This window comes from Drosophila persimilis, unplaced genomic scaffold, assembly GCF_003286085.1.
Source record: "Drosophila persimilis strain 14011-0111.01,24,50 unplaced genomic scaffold, DperRS2 tig00000002-arrow-pilon, whole genome shotgun sequence".
Lineage (NCBI taxonomy): Eukaryota > Metazoa > Arthropoda > Insecta > Diptera > Drosophilidae > Drosophila > Drosophila persimilis.
In genome coordinates this window covers 10,574,264-10,594,804 of record NW_020825289.1, presented here as the reverse complement: position 1 = coordinate 10,594,804, position 20,541 = coordinate 10,574,264, and the positions used below count along the sequence as shown (strand labels likewise).

The following is a 20,541-nucleotide window of genomic DNA, read 5'->3' as shown; positions in this document are numbered from 1 at the left end:
TTAATGTATGCACCAAATCCGGACAGAAATGTGAAGAAGAAGACGATTTGCAAATAGCAGGTATGTCGGTTCGATGATAGGTTCTGAGAACGATGGTGAAAACGATTTGAAATGGCTAAGAGGACGCTAAATACATATGTATGTACATACATACAGACGTTTGCCCTGTATAAGAAGAAAAATAAGAAGGACGTGTTGTACTTTTAGCAATTTTCTTTTATTTGCACTGATTGGATCACCACGATAACATTACTCGAAGAATCATTACCCACAAAAATCATTGGTATAGCTAAATACGTACAACTAAATAAACGCAATGACATTAACTATATTATTACACCATGGAACGAATATAGCATATGAAAAAACACTGAACTTTCAATTTATGCTACAAGCATACAAATGCGTGAGCGAACTTTTACATCCACATGTAGACATTAAATAGATATCTAAATGTGATTCGAAGAATGTACGGATTAGTTCAAGCCAATCTACCATAAAACACTGGTCATTTACAAGATATTACCGGTAAATATTTGGCACGCGCACAATTACTTACAACTCAAAAATAAACGTCGGAGTATTTTATTTTTGCCTCGACACTATTTATTTGACAGCATTGCACATAATTATATCGATACTGCGATATCTATCGTTATAGGTTAGGTTTGCATTCAAAGTGTTGTATTTTTAGAACGATGGAATCGGAATGATTCGATTTCATACTATCTTGACGTATTAATTATTTATTATGGGCATTTGTGAAACTGATGACGATTAAATTTAAATTTGTTTATATTTTCAGATGGGACCAAATAAATGCGTACAAAATAAACACCTAGTGCAACCATATTGATGCAATATCAATCTGTAAAATAAATCTCCAGGTCGATTTGGATTTTCTTTCCTTTGAAAACTTTGAAAAGCCAATCCTGAGGCTTGTTGATTAATAACACGATCTTTCTTCACCCCATTGCTAAGATTGGTACCACAAAATATTAATGAATTACTAATTTAAAAAATAATTGTGAATTATATTGTGTTTCTAAGTTTATAGCTCGCTGGGTGATCAAGAATATATATGTACATATATTTTATAAGATATTTAACGGTATAAAAATATAGAATCTCAGCACTACTTACGCCATGTCTGATGCGAGAGAGAAAAGAACAAAATAGGACCGTAAAAGAGAGCGCGTTGCAGGAGAGGAACACCTTGTATAATTTCAGCATGCCTTAAAACAAAAAATAACGAATATACGTTGTTGCTCTAGCAGTGAGCAGTGCGTTTTTATGTACTGTTTGCTTAGCGGTATTAGCGAGCTAATATTAAAGTGTATACGCACTATTGAGTCCTGTATACTACAAGTACCTAAAAAGAATCCAATACACTCTTCCTTGATAGGAGAAAACGAAAGAGAATAAATAAAGTCATGGATTGGAAAAGTAGAAAAAATTTATTTTATCCGAGAAGTTGAACCAAACAACGACCATATTTACGCGTATGTAACTATCAAAAACAATTTGAATATAGCTTATTTCTAAACTTAAGATAAATATTTACAATTATATTTGCACTTTCTTGTGACAAAGTTTATATTAAATCTAATAAAATCTATTGTATTTTTATCACCGCCTTTCAATACACAAACTTAGTTATAAACAAAAATTATATTTAGAGCAATCGAAGTATTGGTTTAGGTGCTCGTCCTTACATCTATTTAAATATTAACCAACATATGCGAATGGATTATATGGGGGTGGATAGAAGTTTGGAAAAGATCCAGAGTGCTGAACAGGTATGGTTGCTGTAATTAATTTTGTAACTTGTGTTGGTACAACGGCAGTTGAAAATATTGTGGTATAAGCTGTTCTTGCACCAAATGTCAGTTTCAAAACCTTAGAGCTCGTTTCTGTTGCCATTGTTTGCAAAATTTCAGTGGAAGTAATCAGCTGCTGCTGATGTGGCGGCATGGGCAATAAGGGATTGTAGAAAGGATTGATTGAAAATGGATATTGTGATGTTGGCACGGACAGTGGAGTAATATCAGTAACGTATTCTGTTTTCTCAACTACTCCAACAGACTTGGAGAGCGTTCTCATAATGGTCTCAGTTCCTCTAACTAGAGGTACTACATGCGACTCCCAAATTGTTTCAAGTTTTACAACTGGGCGCGTTGAGGTTATGAAATTGTTTGGTGGTTGGCTCTCTGGAAAATGAATAGTTTCAGGTATCAATGGATTTGTTAGGGTTAGGTTGCTTCCACTCTTGATGTCTTCTTTATTTTTCGGTTTAATTTTCGCATCAAATTTTCCGGTATTATCCTCATCACCGAACTCCAGATCCAAGTTCAGCTCTGATCCAGCTTCGTCTAAGTTCCCTTCGAAGTCTTTAAAGTTCTTGGATGGACTGAAATCTTCGCTTAATGGGGATATTGTTTGCGTAACTGTTATAAGGCTGGTATAATCATATGTTTGAACCAATGTTACTTGGATTGTTTCATTTCTTTTTTCATTAATTATAGGAAGAATCTGTGTTTTAAGCTTGGTTTGTGTTATGGAAAACGATTCAGTTATTGTTTCTAAGCTAGGAGTCTCTGAACCATCTTCAATATAAATAGGTTTTAATGTTGATATACTTCCATCCAATGGTTTTTCATCTGTCTGAGTTGTCGACTCCAAAATATTCTCGGTCAGAGGGCCATCATCTTCAGAGTATTCTTTCGTGTGCTCTTCCCTTATTACTTTTTCTATAGTCGATGTAACGGTCAAAAATCTCGTTTTTTTTACCACTCCCGCCTAAAAAAAGGTTTCAGGATTAAGATAATGGAAACGTGTTAAAGAAGTTTACAAAAATATCAAATATCAATTAAAACATGTCAGAAATTACCTGGAATATAAACGGGCTTTTAATTGTTGCAATTTCATAGTAAGTGTCAATAAAAGGTTTCGGTGTCGATATCTCTACATTTAATGTTTGCACAAAGTACTTTGATTTTTGCTCGTCGTTGTCATTGTTGTTAGCCACAGGGCCATTTTGGGAGCCAGAAGCCTCTAGATCTCTTCCACTGTTTAAGACCTTCAGAATCTGCTCCGGATTTTCGTTTATGGGAACCTCCGGTATGCTTTGATCAACGTGGGTCGTATCATTATTTTGAATGGTAATCGGACTGTTGGAGCTGGTATTCTTCCTTATATTAACTTTGGGCTTTGCAGAGGTTTTATATTGCCATCGACCTGGTCGCCTATTTAGCTTGAATGTGCTAGCACTTGGAACTGTAACGGATTCTTCCTGTAGACTTGTTACTTTGGAGCGATATGAGTGACGTGAGGTAGTTTCCGTTGATGATGGAGTGATTAATATCTTAGTATTTTGCGTTGATTTATGCCTCCTAGAACGAAAAATTGATTTCGGCAAATAATATTTGCATTGCTTTTAATGACACGATGCTCATTTTTAACTAATTGGATTACATCATTACCTTTTTCCTTTTGGGCGAGATGATTTTCTAGTGCTTGATCCTCTGTGATCCCGGCTGCCTTGTTGACTTTTCCGTGGATTTTTAGAGACCAGAGTCTGAGATGTGGAATCTTTTATAGTTTTACTTGGTTGAATCGTTGATGTTTTATTTATTCTGGTCTGCCTGGGCTTGCTCTTTTTCTCGGTATTCGATAAAGATATGGACTGAGGAACTTTTGTAAAACGGCCAGATTCCTTTGTGGAAGTAACACCATTTCTAGCGTTGCCGTCAGCTACTCTTGTCTGATAACCATGGACACTCTCCTTTTTAGACAAATAATTTCTTTGCCGCTCAGCTTCATTCTTCCCCTTAAAGTTAACCACACGATACGATTCTTCGGCAAACTGCTCTGGCTGGCGCGAAAGCAGATCGTATTCGGGGGTGCTTAATAGTGTTTGTATTGGGGAATTCGATATACTTTTATTGTACGACTCACTGTTCGACGTAAATGTTTCGGGATGTACATTGGACTGACTCAAAATTAGAGGGGTAGGTTTGATTCCCTCTTTTTCCTTTTCTTTTTTCGAAAATTTTGGCTTGGTTTCAATAATATTAATGATGTTGTTTGTGTTGTTAGCTTTTAGTTCTAAAAGATACAACAAAAGGAACGTTAATTGGCATATTTAAATCAGTTTGTGTTTACAATGTTTAGGACCTTATTCTCTTGATTAGGGAACATTATCTGAAAATAATAAAAACTCACCAAAATGTGGGGAGCTTTGGGGAGAAAATACCATTACGGTATTCCCAATGGTGGTCGTGAAGTCCAAAAATCCATAAACAGTTTGAGTAAGTAACTCATTTTCACCACAAGATGCTGGCATCGAAATACACATAACAATATAAACTAATTTTAAATATTTTGTTGCATGTGTAGTTTGTACTTTGAAACTTGAGTAAATATCAAATCAAACCATCTATTTATTTAATAAACTTACCGCTTTTTAAAGCACAAAGTATAAGCAAGTAAATTAACATGTTTGTGAAGGGTGCACAGATTTAAAGTTGGGGAAAAATAAATTCAATCTGAAAAATAATTAAAAATTTCGTAATTTATACATGGCAAATGAGTGATACTCGTATAATCTACTATTCATTAAAATTCGAATTATAATAATTAAGTTGGAATATACATATTACCAAACTTAGAGCTGAAACATATACATAAGTATTGTGATTTAACTATCTCTTCAGTCAATTATCTTTGGGCTTTATGTAACTTCTTGGATAATGTGCCGTTGTAATACTAATAAGTTTGGTTTCTTTCTTTTCCGGTGACCTACGTATATTTTTCAATAGTCATTTGATAGTCTCTTCACGATTCCACAAGAAATGTAGTTTTCAGACCTTAATTGAGATCCATAATATCTCGAAATAAGTAGGACGAACTTTGCGACCGCACCGCCACCGATCCGGTGGCATTGGCTCAGCAAAGGTGATCGTTCAAATTTTAAGTAGGGTGTCTCTTTGGTACGCGAATATCAAAATATTTCTACAGTGCCTGCCTTTCGCTTTCGGTCTGCTGTTGGCTGGCTTAGGGGATGTGGGTTGATTCTTGTTTAGGTGGCTTTGCTTTGGTCACTTGTACATACTCCACATTATGCGCCAAGGTCTACAGATTGTCAGTGTGGAGCGGGGGTCTTATCCATTCAGCGGTCAAAAAAGTCTGTGCACACACATTTGCCAGCCAAAATGTTTGAACGGGCCCGTAAACTTTTGTTACCCACAGTATGTAACCACTCACAAACACAAGCACAAAGAAAAGACAAGGCGCACATAGAGACAATGAAACATTTGGTCATTGAGAAACATTGAATAGAGAAAGGCCTACATCATTATTCAGGTTGGTTGCAAAAACACTGTTTCATTTAATTGGATAACTCACTCACACACAATTGTTGGACATACATATATAAAGTACATAGATAGCTTGTAAATAGATACGAGTATTTTATGTTTCTACTAACAAATCACAGCAGCTACATAAAATAGATGGATACATACATACATTCAATGCATTTGGAAATACATATCCATGTAGTCACTTCGTTATATGCACTGGTCCAACACACATTTCAAACAAACTCATTAAACAAGGGGGCAACAATGCAACAGAAACAAAATACGAGTATATGTCTTAACATATATTTTATGTTTGAAGTATGATTTGTCCAATGCGATTTGGTCCGCTGTCTAAGCCACGACGAAGCATAAAGTACCTCTGACAAAGTTACCACGGCATGCACACATGCGCAGGCGCCACGAAGAGAACGTCAACATCATTAATTTGTGGTGCCCGAACTAGGGTTACTCACGATGCGAGAAAACCAGTTTGGTTTCTTCATATCAATGCGCCCCATGGGTTTCGTTTCGTGCCGTTTCGAACAAATTTCGTGAGCCATGAGCGAATTCTCATGAAAATTATGGAGTAAAAAAGATCAAAATACTTAACTCAGTAAAAAAAAACATCTTTTTATCGAATATCTAATACTTTTGTTTGCAAAAATACACTGAAAATGAAGAATCTGCAATAAAAGAAACTCTTTAAGTGAAACAACCCATGCGTTTGTTAAATATTTAACATGTAAAAACCATTTTGAAAAATGATTTAATTAAATATGCTTCGCTCTGCTGATAAATTGAATTTGAATTAGAAGAAAGTCTGGATTAGCAGTTAGTTAGGGACGGGACCAAAACAGCGCTTTTGGAGGGAGCCTCTACCACATAATGGACTTTCTTTTTGTGGTACAAAGCATCGTCTGGTCTGCTGTAAATAAAACTCTTTTTTTAGTCCCCTTCAAAAAGTACGTGATGAGTATCATTAGATTTACTCGCCTGTGTTCATTCTGCGTACGTGTCATTATCGTTGATTATCGTCCACGGTGGCCAACCGTTTCTGGCAGCAGTCGTAGGCCAGGCCCATGCCAACACCCAAGCCCAACCAGATCGGATATGTTCGGGGCCGTGTGAAAAATACTGTGAATACAGTGCCGATTATCAAGCCGCTGGCACCCTTCATAAGAAAGTCTGTAATGCATTTGTCATTGGTCTTGCTAGATGACTCTGCCACGCGAGCTGCTTCCAATTTCTTCGCCTCCAAAGATTTCTGATCTTTACTCATTTTGATAAGCTACGCAGTTTGTTGAGGCTTTGTGTTAGACTGATATATAATCAATGAGTTACTACCTTTTGAATTTGTTTCCAAAAGTATATTTATAAAGTTTTTTTTGTGTTTTTTCAACATCAGCTTGCAAAGCATTATTTGATTGTCTAATGATTCTAGATCGTTAATGGAGATCCTTTTTAGCCATAGTATGAATAATAGTAGTATAATATTTGCAATTATTTCTTGCGTCGGGACATTGTGTTGGCTACAGAGTGGGGCCAACGGTAACAATGGGTTAACAGCATTCTGGTGGCTGACGTAGCCGAAATAAATAAACACAACCGCAGAGCAGAGGAAGGCGAGATGGATGACGATGACGACTACCATAGTTACAAAATCCTAGCAACAATATTTTTTTGTGTATTTTCACCATAGCAACCAGAGGCTCGCGTGTCGTGCAGGATTTGAACAGTGTCGTTTAACTTCAAAACATAGAAAGATGTGAAGGATACGTACGGAAAATGAAGTGCAAAAGGAATTTCCTAACATTTTTAGCTTTTTTTTTCTATTTAGTTAGTAGCTTTTTTTGTATATACGTGCTATGTGTGGATGCTCCGTTCATCCATATTCCGGGCAATGGAGTCATATCTGGAACATATTTGAAAATGTTTCGAACCCAAAATATTAAAGCTTATCTCGGTATTCGCTATGCCCATGCTAGAAGATTTTCCCCTCCAGATATCGAACTAACACCCTGGAAGGGAATTTTTAACGCAACCTCATTCGGAGCGGACTGCTTGCAAAATCCAATGCCTTCCATGGGTAAAGAAACCGACCAAATCCTGAAAATCTTGTCCTCCGATACCAATCAGGAATCAGGCAGTGCCAGGAAATACGAAGAGAACTGTTTGTATCTGAATGTTTTTGTACCTGATGGTGAGTGGTAATTGTCCATCTGAAAATTATTATAATTATTTAATCATTATTATCTTTCCTAAGTTTGTAAGTATTCAAAATTCCGTTTCTTCCATTTTCCTTTCACATTTTCAGGATTGCCTGAAATTAATGGATATGCAGTCGTTGTGTGGATCCATTCAGGGGACTTCTCCACCGGAAGCCCTGCTGATGTGAACCCATTTCAATTGGTCTTTAAGCAAAAGGTGATTGTTGTAACCTTTTCGTATCGGCTTAACATTTTCGGATTTTTTACAACCGACGATGGCGAAGCCCAGGGAAATTATGGACTAATGGATCAGGCAGCAGCCTTGTATTGGGTAAAAAAGAACATCAACTTCTTCGGTGGCGACACAAATCGCATCACCCTCATGGGGCACGATGCCGGAGCAATAAGCGTGGCACTGCACATGACCTCGGGCGAGTGGTCGAAGGGGGGCTTCCATAAGGCTATTATAATGTCGGGCAATCCACTTAACTCTGTGAAACTACCATCCGACTACGAAGGCTCGTTGGACCAAGTTTCGAGCACTTTCGGCTGTCCACGCAGACCCACGTCTATGTTTATGCAGTGCCTCAAGAAAATTGACGGAAAGCGACTCTCCGAGAACCTTCCCTCCGTGAGTTGGGGTCCTGTTTTGGACTTTGGATTGAGTAACACCTCATATCCGTTCATCGAAAACCAGCCAGAGATTTTGTTCAAAAGGGGGAGCTATCACAAGGTGCCGGTCATCATTGGAGTAACCGACATGGAAGAAGTGTTGACCTTATTCAAGGATAATCTCGATGCAGAAATCAGCGCCGCCGACCTGGAGGGTTTCTTCAACGACATAGCAGTGAATGATATGCATAAGCTGGTCAAGAACTACGAATGGTGCTCCAACTACGAATTGATCTCGGAGGCAATCCATTTTATGTACAACAACGAGACGGATAACGATATGAGAAAGGCGAACAAACATATAATCAGTGCCCACACCGAAAAGTTCTATATCACGCCGATGCAAATGTTTGCAGACATGATAAGCAAGGATCAGCACGTTTACAGCTACCTGTTCAAGACACGCCCCAAGAGCGTGCTTCAGGATCTTCCCAGTTGGATAAACGTGCCTAAGTATTTCGATCAGGTCTTCGTCTGGGGCAACCCATATATGACAAACTCCGTGGAGTGGAAGTCTACCGACAAGAAAATTGCCGAAATTATCATGACCCTATGGGCAAACTTTGCGAAAACCTCGAACCCTACCAAGTCCAACGTATACGTCAAGTGGAATGCAATGACTCCCAGCAACGATTCGGTTCTGTTGATCGACGAGAACTTCAATACGGATAATTTACTCAAAAATCAGAGAATCAACTTTTGGAAATCGTTGTACCCCAGAATTCTATATTATTCAGCCGATTGCTGTAATTCCACAAGCTCAGGTAGCTTATTGATTATCCCAAAAACCATTACAATACTATCTACTATTTCTATACTTGTTAAGATATTTTAAATAAAGATTTCTTGAAAAAAAACGTTCCATTTTATAAAAACAAACTGTGCTTTCTGGGTCTAACACTCTCTGAAAGTAAACAACTTGTATATTTTCGTTGTTTCATAGCATTTCAGAATATATATTTCGTTTATTTCGACCGCCAATACATACATATCGATTTCGCTTGTAAAGATACTTGAAGGATGTACACCATCTGTAGTTCTAATATTAATAACCACCAACGACGCTTAGTTGAATAAATATGTATGGCTTTGGAGCTTTGATCCCATACATCATCCAAAAGGAAACTATTCCGAGAAATACAATACTACTCGTGCAGTGATTTGATTAAAATAAATCCGAATATTTGTGGGTCTGCCTCCTCTAAAGTGTTCATTTAAAGACTGAAACTTCAATATCCATTTGGAGCTGGTTGGATTACTGGTCCAGTCTTATAAAAGTACACTTTTTTGGCTCCACACCGTACCCGTTAGGCCATGGTCAACGTGCCAGCCCCGATTCCATAGCCCACACCTTTCGGTCCGTAGTTCTTGCCGTAGCAGGATCGGCAGTAGATGTTGCCATCGGGACCATCGTTTAGGTTAGTCGAGTCCAGATACTTTCGGCAGCCCGAGCAGTAGAAGCACAGCTTGTGCCATATGCTGTTCTTGCTCTTCATCTGCTCGGCCGCAAACACGATGTATCCGCAACGGGGACATCCGTCCTCCGATTGGCCACCGCAGCGGTTAAGCTGTCCCCAACTGAAACAGACACGGAAAATTATGTACAATCGGGTTCGCCGATAGCGATGAAGGGGTCCATACCTGGTGGGCGTATATTCGTAGCTGGTGGAGACTAGAGCTGGGGTGTGACCGTATCCAACGCCCTTGGGGCCGTACAGTTTCGCGTAGCACAGCTTGCAGTAGATGTTATCATCTGGACCGTCGCAGGCCAGGACCGAGTCCAGGGGTCGGTGGCACCTGGCACAGCTGAAGCATTGCCTATGCCACATCTTCCCCTTGGACAGCTGCAGCTCTGCGGCGAATACGGCTCCACCACAGCGCGGGCATCCCTCGCCTTCGGGCGCCTTGATCGATGTCGTATCGGGACACACGAAGGGTCGCTGCGATACGCCTTCACTAGGGGAAGGCCATGGGATAGGTTTTTAGTTGGACTATAATATCGTGTAGAAGTGGACTACCCATACCCACCTAATTCCATCGGTTTGAAGGAAACCATATCCACATGCAAAGCCATATCCATGCGGCCCCCACTTTTTGCCATAGCACGTTTTGCAGTAGACATCGTTGTCCGGGCCGTCGCACGCAATGATGGAGTCGAGGGTCTTTGTGCAGTCCCGACACTTGAAGCACTTCCTATGCCAGGGCCTCCCCTTCGACAGGACCTGCTCCGCAGCAAAAACAACACCTCCACATCTCGGACATCCCTCTCCCAGTGGTGCCTGAATTTGTTCCACGTTTATGGCAGCGGTTTTCGGAGCCATTTCACTATAAAAATGAGGCCAATGGCATGCCCAATGTTAATAAACCAAAGCCATAAATTTCAACAGCAAAATGAAACTCTAACTTCATCACGAATGAGTCGTACCTTTGCCTTTCGCAGTCTTGAATGTCAGACATTAAGCCATTCAGCTGGCCATAGCCTCTGGTTCCAAACTTTGGAGCATAACATCCTGTAAAATGATACTTGTTGATACACTCTGAACCCCAAACAGCCCCAAAAGCTGTCCGTAAGCTGTAAACAATTGAAAGTGAAAAGTACCTCGACAGTAGATATCTTTATCAGGACCGTCACAGTGAAGAGTGGAGTCCAGTGTCTTATTACACTGAACGCACTTGAAGCATCTGCGATGGTACCCCTGGAATCGTAATGAAAGCTCTTTGAAATCATACTCGGAGAAGGCATTCATAAAGAATTGATTTTAATAATCATATATGTACATATATGTATGTCTAAGTGTCTGTTGCCCAAGAACACACCATACCCTAAGGCTTACCTTCCCTCTGGCAAGCATTTGCTCCGCTGCATAAACATATATGCCACACCTGGGACAGCCCTCACCATCGGGCGCTTTTGGCGGAATTTTCGGTGGAACAAAGCTATAATGATTCAGTGAGGTGAGTGATTCAGATGGCTTCCTCAATTAAGCGAGTACGAGTACCACTACAATACATAATTGTACATTCAACAGGGGATGATTCTCATTATATGGCACTGCTGATACAAAGAAAAAACATCAACGAAGACAGACCTTAGCAACAGATTTGGGGACCAACGCAAGGTCATTGGGAGAAACAATATTTACCAAAGAACAAAAGACAGAACAAAAGATTTTGAATTCTATTAGTTTTTCCCGTTACATTTTTACATTTTATTATTGAATTGAGTTGTTTTTTACCATAAAATACATTGTGTATATTTGGACAAATAACAAAAGGTATACATAAAAGCTGTTCTGATCGAGAGTACCATCCCATACCATACTCGCAGAAATGTATGGGCACAAAGGTGACAAGTTCATAGACGAGGTGTATCCATGGGGGAATGCAGTAGAACAAATAAAACAACATGTAAAACATACAGGTTCTAATAGCAAGCAAAACTACACATTTAATTCAAGGAATTTGACACTTTTCATACAAAACATATTTTATTTTAGTCCTTACTCTCTGTTGAGGTGAGAGCCAGTGTCCATGGACAGGCAACCGGCACCACCACCGAAACCGTAACCCTTGGGTCCGTATTTGCGTCCGTGGCAGTTTTTGCAGAACAGTTCCTTTTCATGCTCGGTGCAGTTTGTGGAGTCCAGAGCCTTGTTGCACATGCCTTTTGTGATTAAACGGAACGGAAAGCAAAACGTTATGCCATGTTGCTCCAGGCAAAGATCGATTCGATCGAGGCCATAGTTCTGGTTTATGGATTCTCGCAATACTTACTGCACTTGAAGCATGTTTTATGGAATTTGTAGCCACCAGCAACGCGCTCCTCAGCGGCATAGACCGACTTTCCGCATGCTGGGCACTTGGGAGTTTCCACGGGAACAAAAGGCATTTTGATGTGTGTGTTTGTGTTTGTCTGCGGGGGGAGAGGGAAGGCAAAGACAGGCAAAAACTTCGGTTAAATGCAATTGATTTTGGATGGCCAATGCGAATTGGCAGCGTTTCAGTAATATCCCACGGGCAGAGGCAGAAAAGAACTTTATGTATACATATGTATATGTAACTGCGCTAGCGTACGATGCGTGTGTACATATATACATATATGTACATATATATGGATGTGATGTGATGTATACCTTCGGAGGTACTCTGTGAAGTAGTTCCTATTCGTCGGAAATGCCGCGGACTAGACTGGAAAGATTCTGTACACAGGTAGTCTATATTTGTGGATGCACACGGCACAACTAAGAAAATACAGTTTGCGTAATAAAAACAGCACTTTCTGAATATATCATTATTTATCATGCAATACATGTTCATGGTATGTATGTACACATTTATGTGTACATCGCATCGCTTTCGGCTAATGCTAATGCTACTGCTACTGCTACTACTACACCCCACCCACTCAGGGCGGTAGCAACATAGTAACTTTCAGCTCCCAGACAATGGACCAACGTACACTCTGCTATTTCGAAGCAATGGGATTTCGCATTCTGTATGTCGGTGCAAGTAGTTCCATATATTGATCCATAAGATTCTAAATATATTTTTGCATATAACTATTTATGTATATTAATTGCATATGCAAATTGTATCTGAAAGTGTGGTGTGTGTCCGTACGTGTATCAAAGTAATTCTGCACAACGGACAATTTATTAGCTGTCTGCACGCACACTAACCTATACTATAGCGACTATAGCGACTATAGAATATATATGTACGTACATCTACATATATGTATTTATGTACATACGGTGGGGGTCTTAGTCTATAAATATGTACATACATACATACATGCATACATAGGATATGTATCAAAGTACATTCATGGCCTTATTTTAGGCGTCTCTAAAAATATATAAATAACTCATAACTGCTCAACCCAGTTCCATAAATAAATACCTTACGCATACATTTGTTCATATTGAAATATTGAAATATTTACATGTGTTTGTTGTACATTGTATGTGCATACATACATATCTTTTTGGGGCTTTTCATTTCCTAAATTCATACGAGCATACAATAAGGAAAAGATACAATAAAAACAAAACAGAGATTCATCTGTTCATCTGGCTTTATAGATACATAGATACACACTGTACAATATACATACATATATGTACATATGTATGTTTTCAGATTTGAGGGAGTAGGATGTACATATGTATGGACATATAACGAATAAATTTAGATATGTACGAGTATGTGAAATGCAGACCGATGCGAACGGGGTCAAAAGGCCATGTTTAAATCCGTTCGTAATTAAGTACATACAAACATATGTATGTATGTACAAACCTACAAGTATGTGCACATATTTTCCTCTGCTCCGCGATCTATCTATCCGATGTGATCGATCGAATATATGTACATACCTACATACATGTATGTACATGCATACACACACGTAAGATCATATGGTCAGTGTGTGCAAATAATCCAGTTTGTAAATACATATGTACATGTATGTATGTGTGTCCCATCATATGTAAGTGGATCACATATGTAGCCCCCAAGTGTTTGATTGCCATCTGAATGTATGTTTTTATGGAAAATAACAATGGTTTTGTGCAGATTCGAAGCCATTAAAATATTAATAATCTTGATACCCTTCGAAATTCAGTAATTCAGCAAATGTATGCATGGTATGGTGGGGGTGCCAGTGCCCAGCCCACATATACCTATACAATATAAAATCTATAAATAAGTATGTATTTATTAATTGTAAATCGCTCAATTGCGATTGGCAATGAGCCTAACAATTTATGAAGGCCAGATCTACGATCCGATCTACGGGTATGACTCGTGAGGTAAAACAAAAACAAACACATTCTGCTCTGCTTGTGCTCGGAACTGAAAAAGTATTGAATATACCACGCATCTGAAAGCGTTTACAATTTTATTCCGCCCCAAAACGGTGCCTAGAACGAGGTGTGCTCATTAACTATTAGGAATTTTTGTCGACAGCCGAGTACTCTCTTATTATGACAATGCCCCCCTACTACTCCCAATTAAACCACCTATCCTATCAATATGATAGAATATCAATATTCAAGAAACTTAAGCGGGCGTTGACCTGGTAGCAGTTTTTCGACCAGCCTGGGCCTCACCTTCAAACAAGACTTCGAGTGGAGTCGCTTTCTGCACGGGATTGCTGTGAAAAAAAGCACGACGACCCCACCTGCCTTAGCGCTTTAACATAACAAAGAAATCAATAATTGTCACAGTTCGGCTTGGCTCGCATCAAGGTAACAGACTACTCGTCTTAAGATGAGATAAACATTGGTTTGCTGGGTTACCAGTATATCAAATATAATTTAATCAGTTTATATACTCGTACGAATAGCTATTTACATTTGACTTCATCTTTTATTTAAACCATGCAATAATTAATCGTAATTTATACATATTACAAATAAGAAAAAAATTATGTATGTACGAATTATGTATATGTATGTAAATTACAGTCACTGTAGAAGTATTTTCATTATCATTAAAATTATTATCATTCCGCCTTCAAACGATTCGCAAATTCAACCTGCTGAATTTCCCTCCACTCTTTTTTTGGTTTCATCCTCTTCAATTGTCCGTCCCAGACAAGATCAATTAAGCCTCCCTGCTTTGCAATAACACCCTTCACACGGTTCGCGAAATCAATCGCGGACTCTCCATCCTGTCTGTACATCGGCGGGAGGTACCAGACATCGCATACGATTGCCCATGACGTCATCATCATGTAAAGATACTGCATCATCGAATACTTTGCGCTGTTCCAGAAAGCATCGCCAAATCGCGGATCGTACCTTAAAGAAACAAAGGGCAAGAGATTATCATAATTGTATTCTTCCAACAGATCTGCTACTGTACGCACTTTATGGCCACCGGATATATGACACCGCCGACTTCAAAGCTTCCCTTTTTAAATTGCATTACGGATGTGTTGTTGATGCATGTTCCCTCCGGGAATATAAGAATTGGTGGATTGTTTGGGTCCGAAACATGCTGCTTTAGCCTCTCGGCGACCAAGTGACGGTCCTTTGCCTCGCCTCTCTCAAACCAAATGTGGGGCGACGCTCTGGCCAGTGCCCTTTGGAGGACGCCAAGAAAGCCGCCATGACGTTGGCCAATCTGAAATATATTTGGAGAAACTGTTTAATGTGCCTGCAAATGGAGAGACTCTTTCACCAAGCAGACAACATACAAAATTCCAAAAACCAAACATTAAAACAATAATCAAGCATCATCAACCAAGAAAGTATTAGTAAATTAGTACCTACATTTGTGCGAGGCGAGGAATGTCAACATTAATTAGGAATATACATATAACCTTAATTTTAATGGTATGAATGCCCGAGAATTGGGATAAACCATTATAAAAGCTGACTCGTATAGTACTGAACCTAAGAATAAGAAAAAAGAAAAGTCTAAACAGCTCTCACACAGAAGTTCAGCTCACGATTATTGACTGAACGTTACAGCAGTCCCATAACATTGGTTCTTGATTGGCAACAGCTTCCAAACCAACCGCATTCCAACAACAAAAAAAAAACTATTAATTTTAGGAAAGAATAATAATTAGTATGTACAACAAAGGAAGGGAGAAGAAATAAGGGCTCTCTGCTTATACATCTACCATTCCACTACGGGGTTTTTTATGTACTTTACAGAACTTGAAAACTTAAAAAAGTTGTAGTGTAATTAGAAACGAAACGGAATTCACAAGTGTTTCCATACAATAGTTAGTATCCTTTAGGTCTAAAAATTGCCTTACCAGGGAATAGGTCGAGTCACACATCAGCACCAGCACATCGATGGGGCTGGTATGATTTGCGACGCAAATGCCAGACAACGGGCGATTCTCCTCATTATGGTATGTTATAACTGCTGAAATCGCACTGGACAGGACACCAAAGCATGTCCCCAGTACTAAATTCACGATAGCACGCTTTGTTTGTCCCTCCTTCAGATAGCCCACAGCGGCCGTACACACTGTAAGCCATACTACCTAAGATGGCATAAAATATTAAAGTAATATTATGGTAATATTTTGGCAGGGCATTGCATTCAAGTAAAAAGTATTGTTGTGTGTGTTGTGTGGAGGTTTGCTGGAATACCTTTGCTTGCTCAATGTTTAAGGGGGAACTAAACTCCTACAAAAGTGAAAAACGCATTGGAGGTGAGAGAGAGAACATTCCCAGGGACCCATAGGCCCATAGACCAGCGATGTATCCAAGTTTCTTGCAATCTTCCACGTATGTTTATCAACAATATGTATAGAACTCTTCCGAATCACGCATCAGCTCAGTGGAATCAGTCGGTACAATCAACCCAAGCAAATATCCCAAAAAATCAGCGTGGAAGCTGACCAAATGGACACGGCAGAGAAACGAGCCCACTTTAGGAGTACTCAACGTAAAATCATTAACTAAATGGTAGTAATAAATTAAATATATTCGCTCCTCTTACCTGATTCTTAACTGTGCTAAGAAATAAGCGCTGTGGCAATCAAAATGTAAACAAAACTTAAAAGTACATACAGATGCGCAACTACGCGAAGACAATGACAAAAGCCAAGATACGAATACAGAAACATAGAATAATACTACACATAAAACTGAACTTATTCTAATTAAATTCATGCATGAATTCTCGAATAGTCGGCCGGTGCTTTTCCCAGACGCATATTAAGGTCTTAACTAGTCACCAGGTGTAATTAATGATGGAATTATCGTTAGATAAGAGGTTTCGTCACAATGTTATACCCGAGGGGTTATCAAAACGTACAGATACTGGTACATTTCAGGTCTGTATTACTACCGCTTACTGAATAAATAGTATGTTTGTATGAGCAAGAGAGAGCTACGTTCTGCAAATCCATAGGTACTCGTACCCAGGGAGGGACGGAAGGATAGCCTGTCTGCTGAGAATGGCATTGAGAATTGAGATTGAGTGCATTTACGAAAGATATGAATGTACCATTGAAGAGATGGACGAGAGTTTAGAGTTCGGGGTTACATGCATGAATTATACAATTAAAATCAATCCATTTTTATATGTAGCAGTAAATATAAAACTTCTTTCTCACCAAAGAAAAGGTACGGTCTGTCGATAGTATTGCCACGTCCAATGGAGAGGTATGATTTGCTACACAAAACCCGGATCTGGTGGGCCTGTATTGTTTATTATGAAACTTAATAAGGGATGACAAAGAACTTGCTATAAGACGGAACGTAATTTTAAACGATAAGTCCGCTAAAAGGAGCCGCAAAAATCGATTGGGTATTAGAGCCACAATAGAGTTTGTTAAAACTGCAAATAAAACCTAGGAATCAAATATTTGTATTAGAGAAATGTTAAATAATAAATACAGGCACATAACAATATCAAACAATCAAATCAAACAAAAGATCTTAAAAAGAACGTCTAAAATATTGCAACACAGCAAAGGATTACAATATACTCGTACGTACTCGTATACTCTACGCAATTATGTTGAGAAAACAAAGCTAGAATGCTACAAATAATGCTTAGCACAAATAGTACGAGTAATCAGAGCTCTGTACAAAATCAAAACTAAATAAACATAACTATTTTTAAGCGACATAAGAAGTGGTTTAACAAAAGTTTCATTACAAGATTAAAGCTTAAGACAATTCATCAATTTTAGTACTCCTACTAGGACTTTATTTTTTATCACGTCCCAGTTTTTGACCCTGGTAATGGACTTAAACAGCGGTGGGTTGGCTTTTTGAACAACAAAAGCAACAAAAAACCCTTCTGGGCCAAACTCGAGTCAAGCATCAATGTGCTGCGTCATGCACGCGCCATGTATGTTGGTTTTTGCAACTCCCAGGCATTATCTTTTGCCGCATTCACTTGTGCGTGTCATGCATGAATGTGCTGCGACACTCGTACTATGTTGTTTTTATGCATAATTCTCCGGCATTCTCTTTTGGAGCATTTTCTTCGCGTGTTCGTGTCAAGCATCAATGTGCCACGTCATGATGAGAGCAGTTGGGAGCAAGGACATCCCAATTTCTGGACTAAAATATCCAGAGCGTACCAACTTCCAGCGATAATCGTCGATATGGGTTCAACATAAGCCAATTAAATATTCTGATTCCACGTAAGGACGTTTTTATTATCATACCTGATGCCCAAAGAACTTGTAGCTTTATTCAGGGGAACTAACGTCGATGACCCAAAACTTTCCACATTCCACGAATGTTATTTGTGAAACGCGATAAATTGCTGGAGTTTACTACTAATAAATAGACGAATGGGTTCCCATATGGAACACATAAGCTAACAGCTATAGAACGGTGGCTCCAGAGTAAAATATGTTACATTTGAGGCAACTTACTATTGGTTTCTGTCTTTCGCAAGAATGATTGCTGCCTAGTACTTGCTGTGACAGTTTTGTCCCTGGGATAGCATAAGGTAATGTATCCCTAACGGCTTGAATTAATCGCTTGTTGCGTTGATTCACTTGCATACGAATAGTTATACCAACACTTTATGTTTGTCGAAGGCAAGGGAATCCTAGCAACTTTTAAGTATTTTCTGTACAACAAACATACATAAAAGTTTATACTTACACCAACAAAGCAAACTAATACACGCAATGGCATTAAGAATACATATCGCACAAAAAATCCAACCATCCAAATGAGCGTTATCTTCCAGGATATAAATTCGTGGTGTCTGTTGGTGCGTGTCAGCATGTTCCAGCTTTTCAGCTCCTCCGCCTCGAAACGGGATGTCACATCATCTTCAATTATGGACTCCACTCCGGACTTCAAGTAGTCCAGGCATTTTTCAAAGTCAAAGGTAATTTCTTCCTGAATAAAAACAACAATTGAGATAAAGATGTTTCGTCTAGCGGTTATAATAGACAAGAAAAGGCATCGGATGACCTCTTGTACCTTTTTTGAGGACGCTGGCTTTTCTGGCGCAGGCTCTTGAGGTTGTGGAAGAAGTACTGCATCTCTGGTTATTGTTGTTCCATTTGTACTTTCCTTGGAATCGGCATTATCGACGAACTGCACTGAATTTGTATCGTCAGTCTTAAGATTATTTTGGGAAAGCTGTTGATGCTCTATGCTAACTCGACCATACTGAAAATTCGATAATATAAAAGATAAAATAATACATTAATTACATGTCTGGGACCTTTATCTATAGATGGGGCAAAGAGTTAACAGTTATGAAAGCAGAAGGAAACAGGTTGATAACATAACAACAGTTCTTTCGATGGCTGACCTGACCGACCGACCGACCATAAAGATAAGCTCGTAGCAACTCTTACATGAGCATATAGGTGGGTGTGTTCAAAGAAAAAGCTGTCCAGTTTCATAACTATTCTGAATACAGCCGAAAGCCTTTAAAATTACAATAAAATAACACCTTTTAGCATACATCGGTATGGCCTCTGCATATTGGCTCGCCTGTGCGTATCAATGTATGCATGTACTTTAGGCTGACTATATTTATGGACTTTGGAATAGCTAACTATCAGTTGGCCATGACAGGGGCAATCAACTGAAGGTACGAGCACGAAATTAATGGCTGTTAATATGTCGATGGGTGGTTGGGTGTCACTGGCACAACAAATTTACCTCAAATATCCTTAAAAGAAGATTTACATATGCCCTCCGGACGCCGATGGATTTGTTGATTGCTGATATGAATATCAGAAACGATATGAATCCAGCAAAAGGTATCCAGAATATATTAAGTAATTCGAAGATCATTTTACATTTGCTTGATTCTACATTAATTCCTTGAGACTTAAAATATTAAGAAAAGTTGAGAACCCTTGTCTTTCTTTATATACAATCATAGAAGTAATCGATATTCGATTGTGTGGCACACTCGATTACAAGAAAAGCACTGAACGCCGATAGTTTCTGCCACTATTGAATGTTCACTGTGATGCGATAGTAAAAATGATTAATTGTAAATATTTTGTATCAATATTCATTTAAACTTTCTAAAAAATAAACTGGATCAATAAAAAAATACTCGCGTTTAACATTCATATTGCCAGCTCTTTTCAAGGGTGTTAGACTTCAAGTCAAATCTAGAGTGCAAGAGTCGTACTATTTGCGACAAAAGGTTTTTTCTAGCACACACAGCTGATCAAATCTACAGTTGCGCTGCCACCAGCTCGATTAGAAACGACATATAAAGAAATGAAATATCTATCACTATCAGATCCTAGCTCATATATTTATCTCGCTCACACTGCTTGCTCTGCCGTAAGATTTCGGAGCCTTAATTTTATTGGCTCCTAT

At 38.9% G+C, this 20,541-nt stretch overlaps 5 protein-coding genes across 9 annotated transcripts; 1 reads left to right on the top strand and 4 right to left on the bottom strand.

The window, feature by feature from the left end:
• Positions 1–1,638: 1,638 nt before the first annotated feature.
• On the bottom strand, positions 1,639–5,609 carry LOC6590406. Its single transcript, XM_026986061.1, has 6 exons — positions 5,530–5,609; positions 4,460–4,547; positions 4,225–4,338; positions 3,483–4,107; positions 2,891–3,392; positions 1,639–2,799 (listed from the first exon to the last, which is right to left on the bottom strand). The coding sequence occupies exons 2-6, from the start codon at positions 4,497–4,499 to the stop codon at positions 1,729–1,731; spliced, it is 2,352 nt and encodes a 783-aa protein (XP_026841862.1). The 5' UTR covers positions 4,500–4,547; positions 5,530–5,609; the 3' UTR covers positions 1,639–1,728.
• A 488-nt stretch (positions 5,610–6,097) lies between these two features.
• On the bottom strand, positions 6,098–6,643 carry LOC6590405 (MICOS complex subunit Mic10). Of its 2 annotated transcripts, none has more exons than XM_026986489.1 (2): positions 6,357–6,643; positions 6,098–6,288 (listed from the first exon to the last, which is right to left on the bottom strand). In XM_026986489.1, the coding sequence occupies exon 1, from the start codon at positions 6,640–6,642 to the stop codon at positions 6,382–6,384; it is 261 nt and encodes an 86-aa protein (XP_026842290.1). In that variant the 5' UTR covers position 6,643; the 3' UTR covers positions 6,098–6,288; positions 6,357–6,381. The 2 variants fall into 2 exon arrangements, with proteins under 2 accessions (XP_026842290.1, XP_002016587.1); XM_002016551.2 differs by having other exon boundaries at positions 6,098–6,285.
• Positions 6,644–7,127: 484 nt separating this feature from the next.
• Positions 7,128–9,077, top strand: LOC6590404 (carboxylesterase 5A). The gene is made up of 2 exons (XM_002016550.2): positions 7,128–7,563; positions 7,678–9,077. Exons 1-2 carry the CDS (start codon positions 7,149–7,151, stop codon positions 9,075–9,077), a joined length of 1,815 nt encoding a protein of 604 aa, XP_002016586.1. The 5' UTR covers positions 7,128–7,148.
• A 246-nt stretch (positions 9,078–9,323) lies between these two features.
• LOC6590403 (muscle LIM protein 1) lies at positions 9,324–12,439 on the bottom strand. Of its 2 annotated transcripts, XM_026985265.1 has the most exons (8): positions 12,017–12,155; positions 11,747–11,906; positions 11,077–11,179; positions 10,842–10,938; positions 10,668–10,752; positions 10,271–10,567; positions 9,884–10,198; positions 9,324–9,820 (listed from the first exon to the last, which is right to left on the bottom strand). In XM_026985265.1, the coding sequence occupies exons 1-8, from the start codon at positions 12,129–12,131 to the stop codon at positions 9,550–9,552; spliced, it is 1,443 nt and encodes a 480-aa protein (XP_026841066.1). In that variant the 5' UTR covers positions 12,132–12,155; the 3' UTR covers positions 9,324–9,549. The 2 variants fall into 2 exon arrangements, with proteins under 2 accessions (XP_026841066.1, XP_002016584.1); XM_002016548.2 differs by lacking the exons at positions 9,324–9,820; positions 9,884–10,198; positions 10,271–10,567; ... (1 more) ...; positions 10,842–10,938; positions 11,077–11,179 and adding an exon at positions 12,376–12,439 and having other exon boundaries at positions 11,659–11,906.
• A 2,155-nt stretch (positions 12,440–14,594) lies between these two features.
• LOC6590161 (glycerol-3-phosphate acyltransferase 3) lies at positions 14,595–20,013 on the bottom strand. Of its 3 annotated transcripts, XM_002016547.2 has the most exons (7): positions 19,864–20,013; positions 19,171–19,362; positions 18,844–19,086; positions 17,331–17,567; positions 16,017–16,250; positions 15,117–15,373; positions 14,595–15,048 (listed from the first exon to the last, which is right to left on the bottom strand). In XM_002016547.2, the coding sequence occupies exons 1-7, from the start codon at positions 19,996–19,998 to the stop codon at positions 14,751–14,753; spliced, it is 1,596 nt and encodes a 531-aa protein (XP_002016583.1). In that variant the 5' UTR covers positions 19,999–20,013; the 3' UTR covers positions 14,595–14,750. The 3 variants fall into 3 exon arrangements, with proteins under 3 accessions (XP_002016583.1, XP_026841795.1, XP_026841796.1); XM_026985994.1 differs by lacking the exon at positions 16,017–16,250 and having other exon boundaries at positions 14,601–15,048; XM_026985995.1 differs by lacking the exon at positions 17,331–17,567 and having other exon boundaries at positions 14,601–15,048.
• Positions 20,014–20,541: the final 528 nt, after the last annotated feature.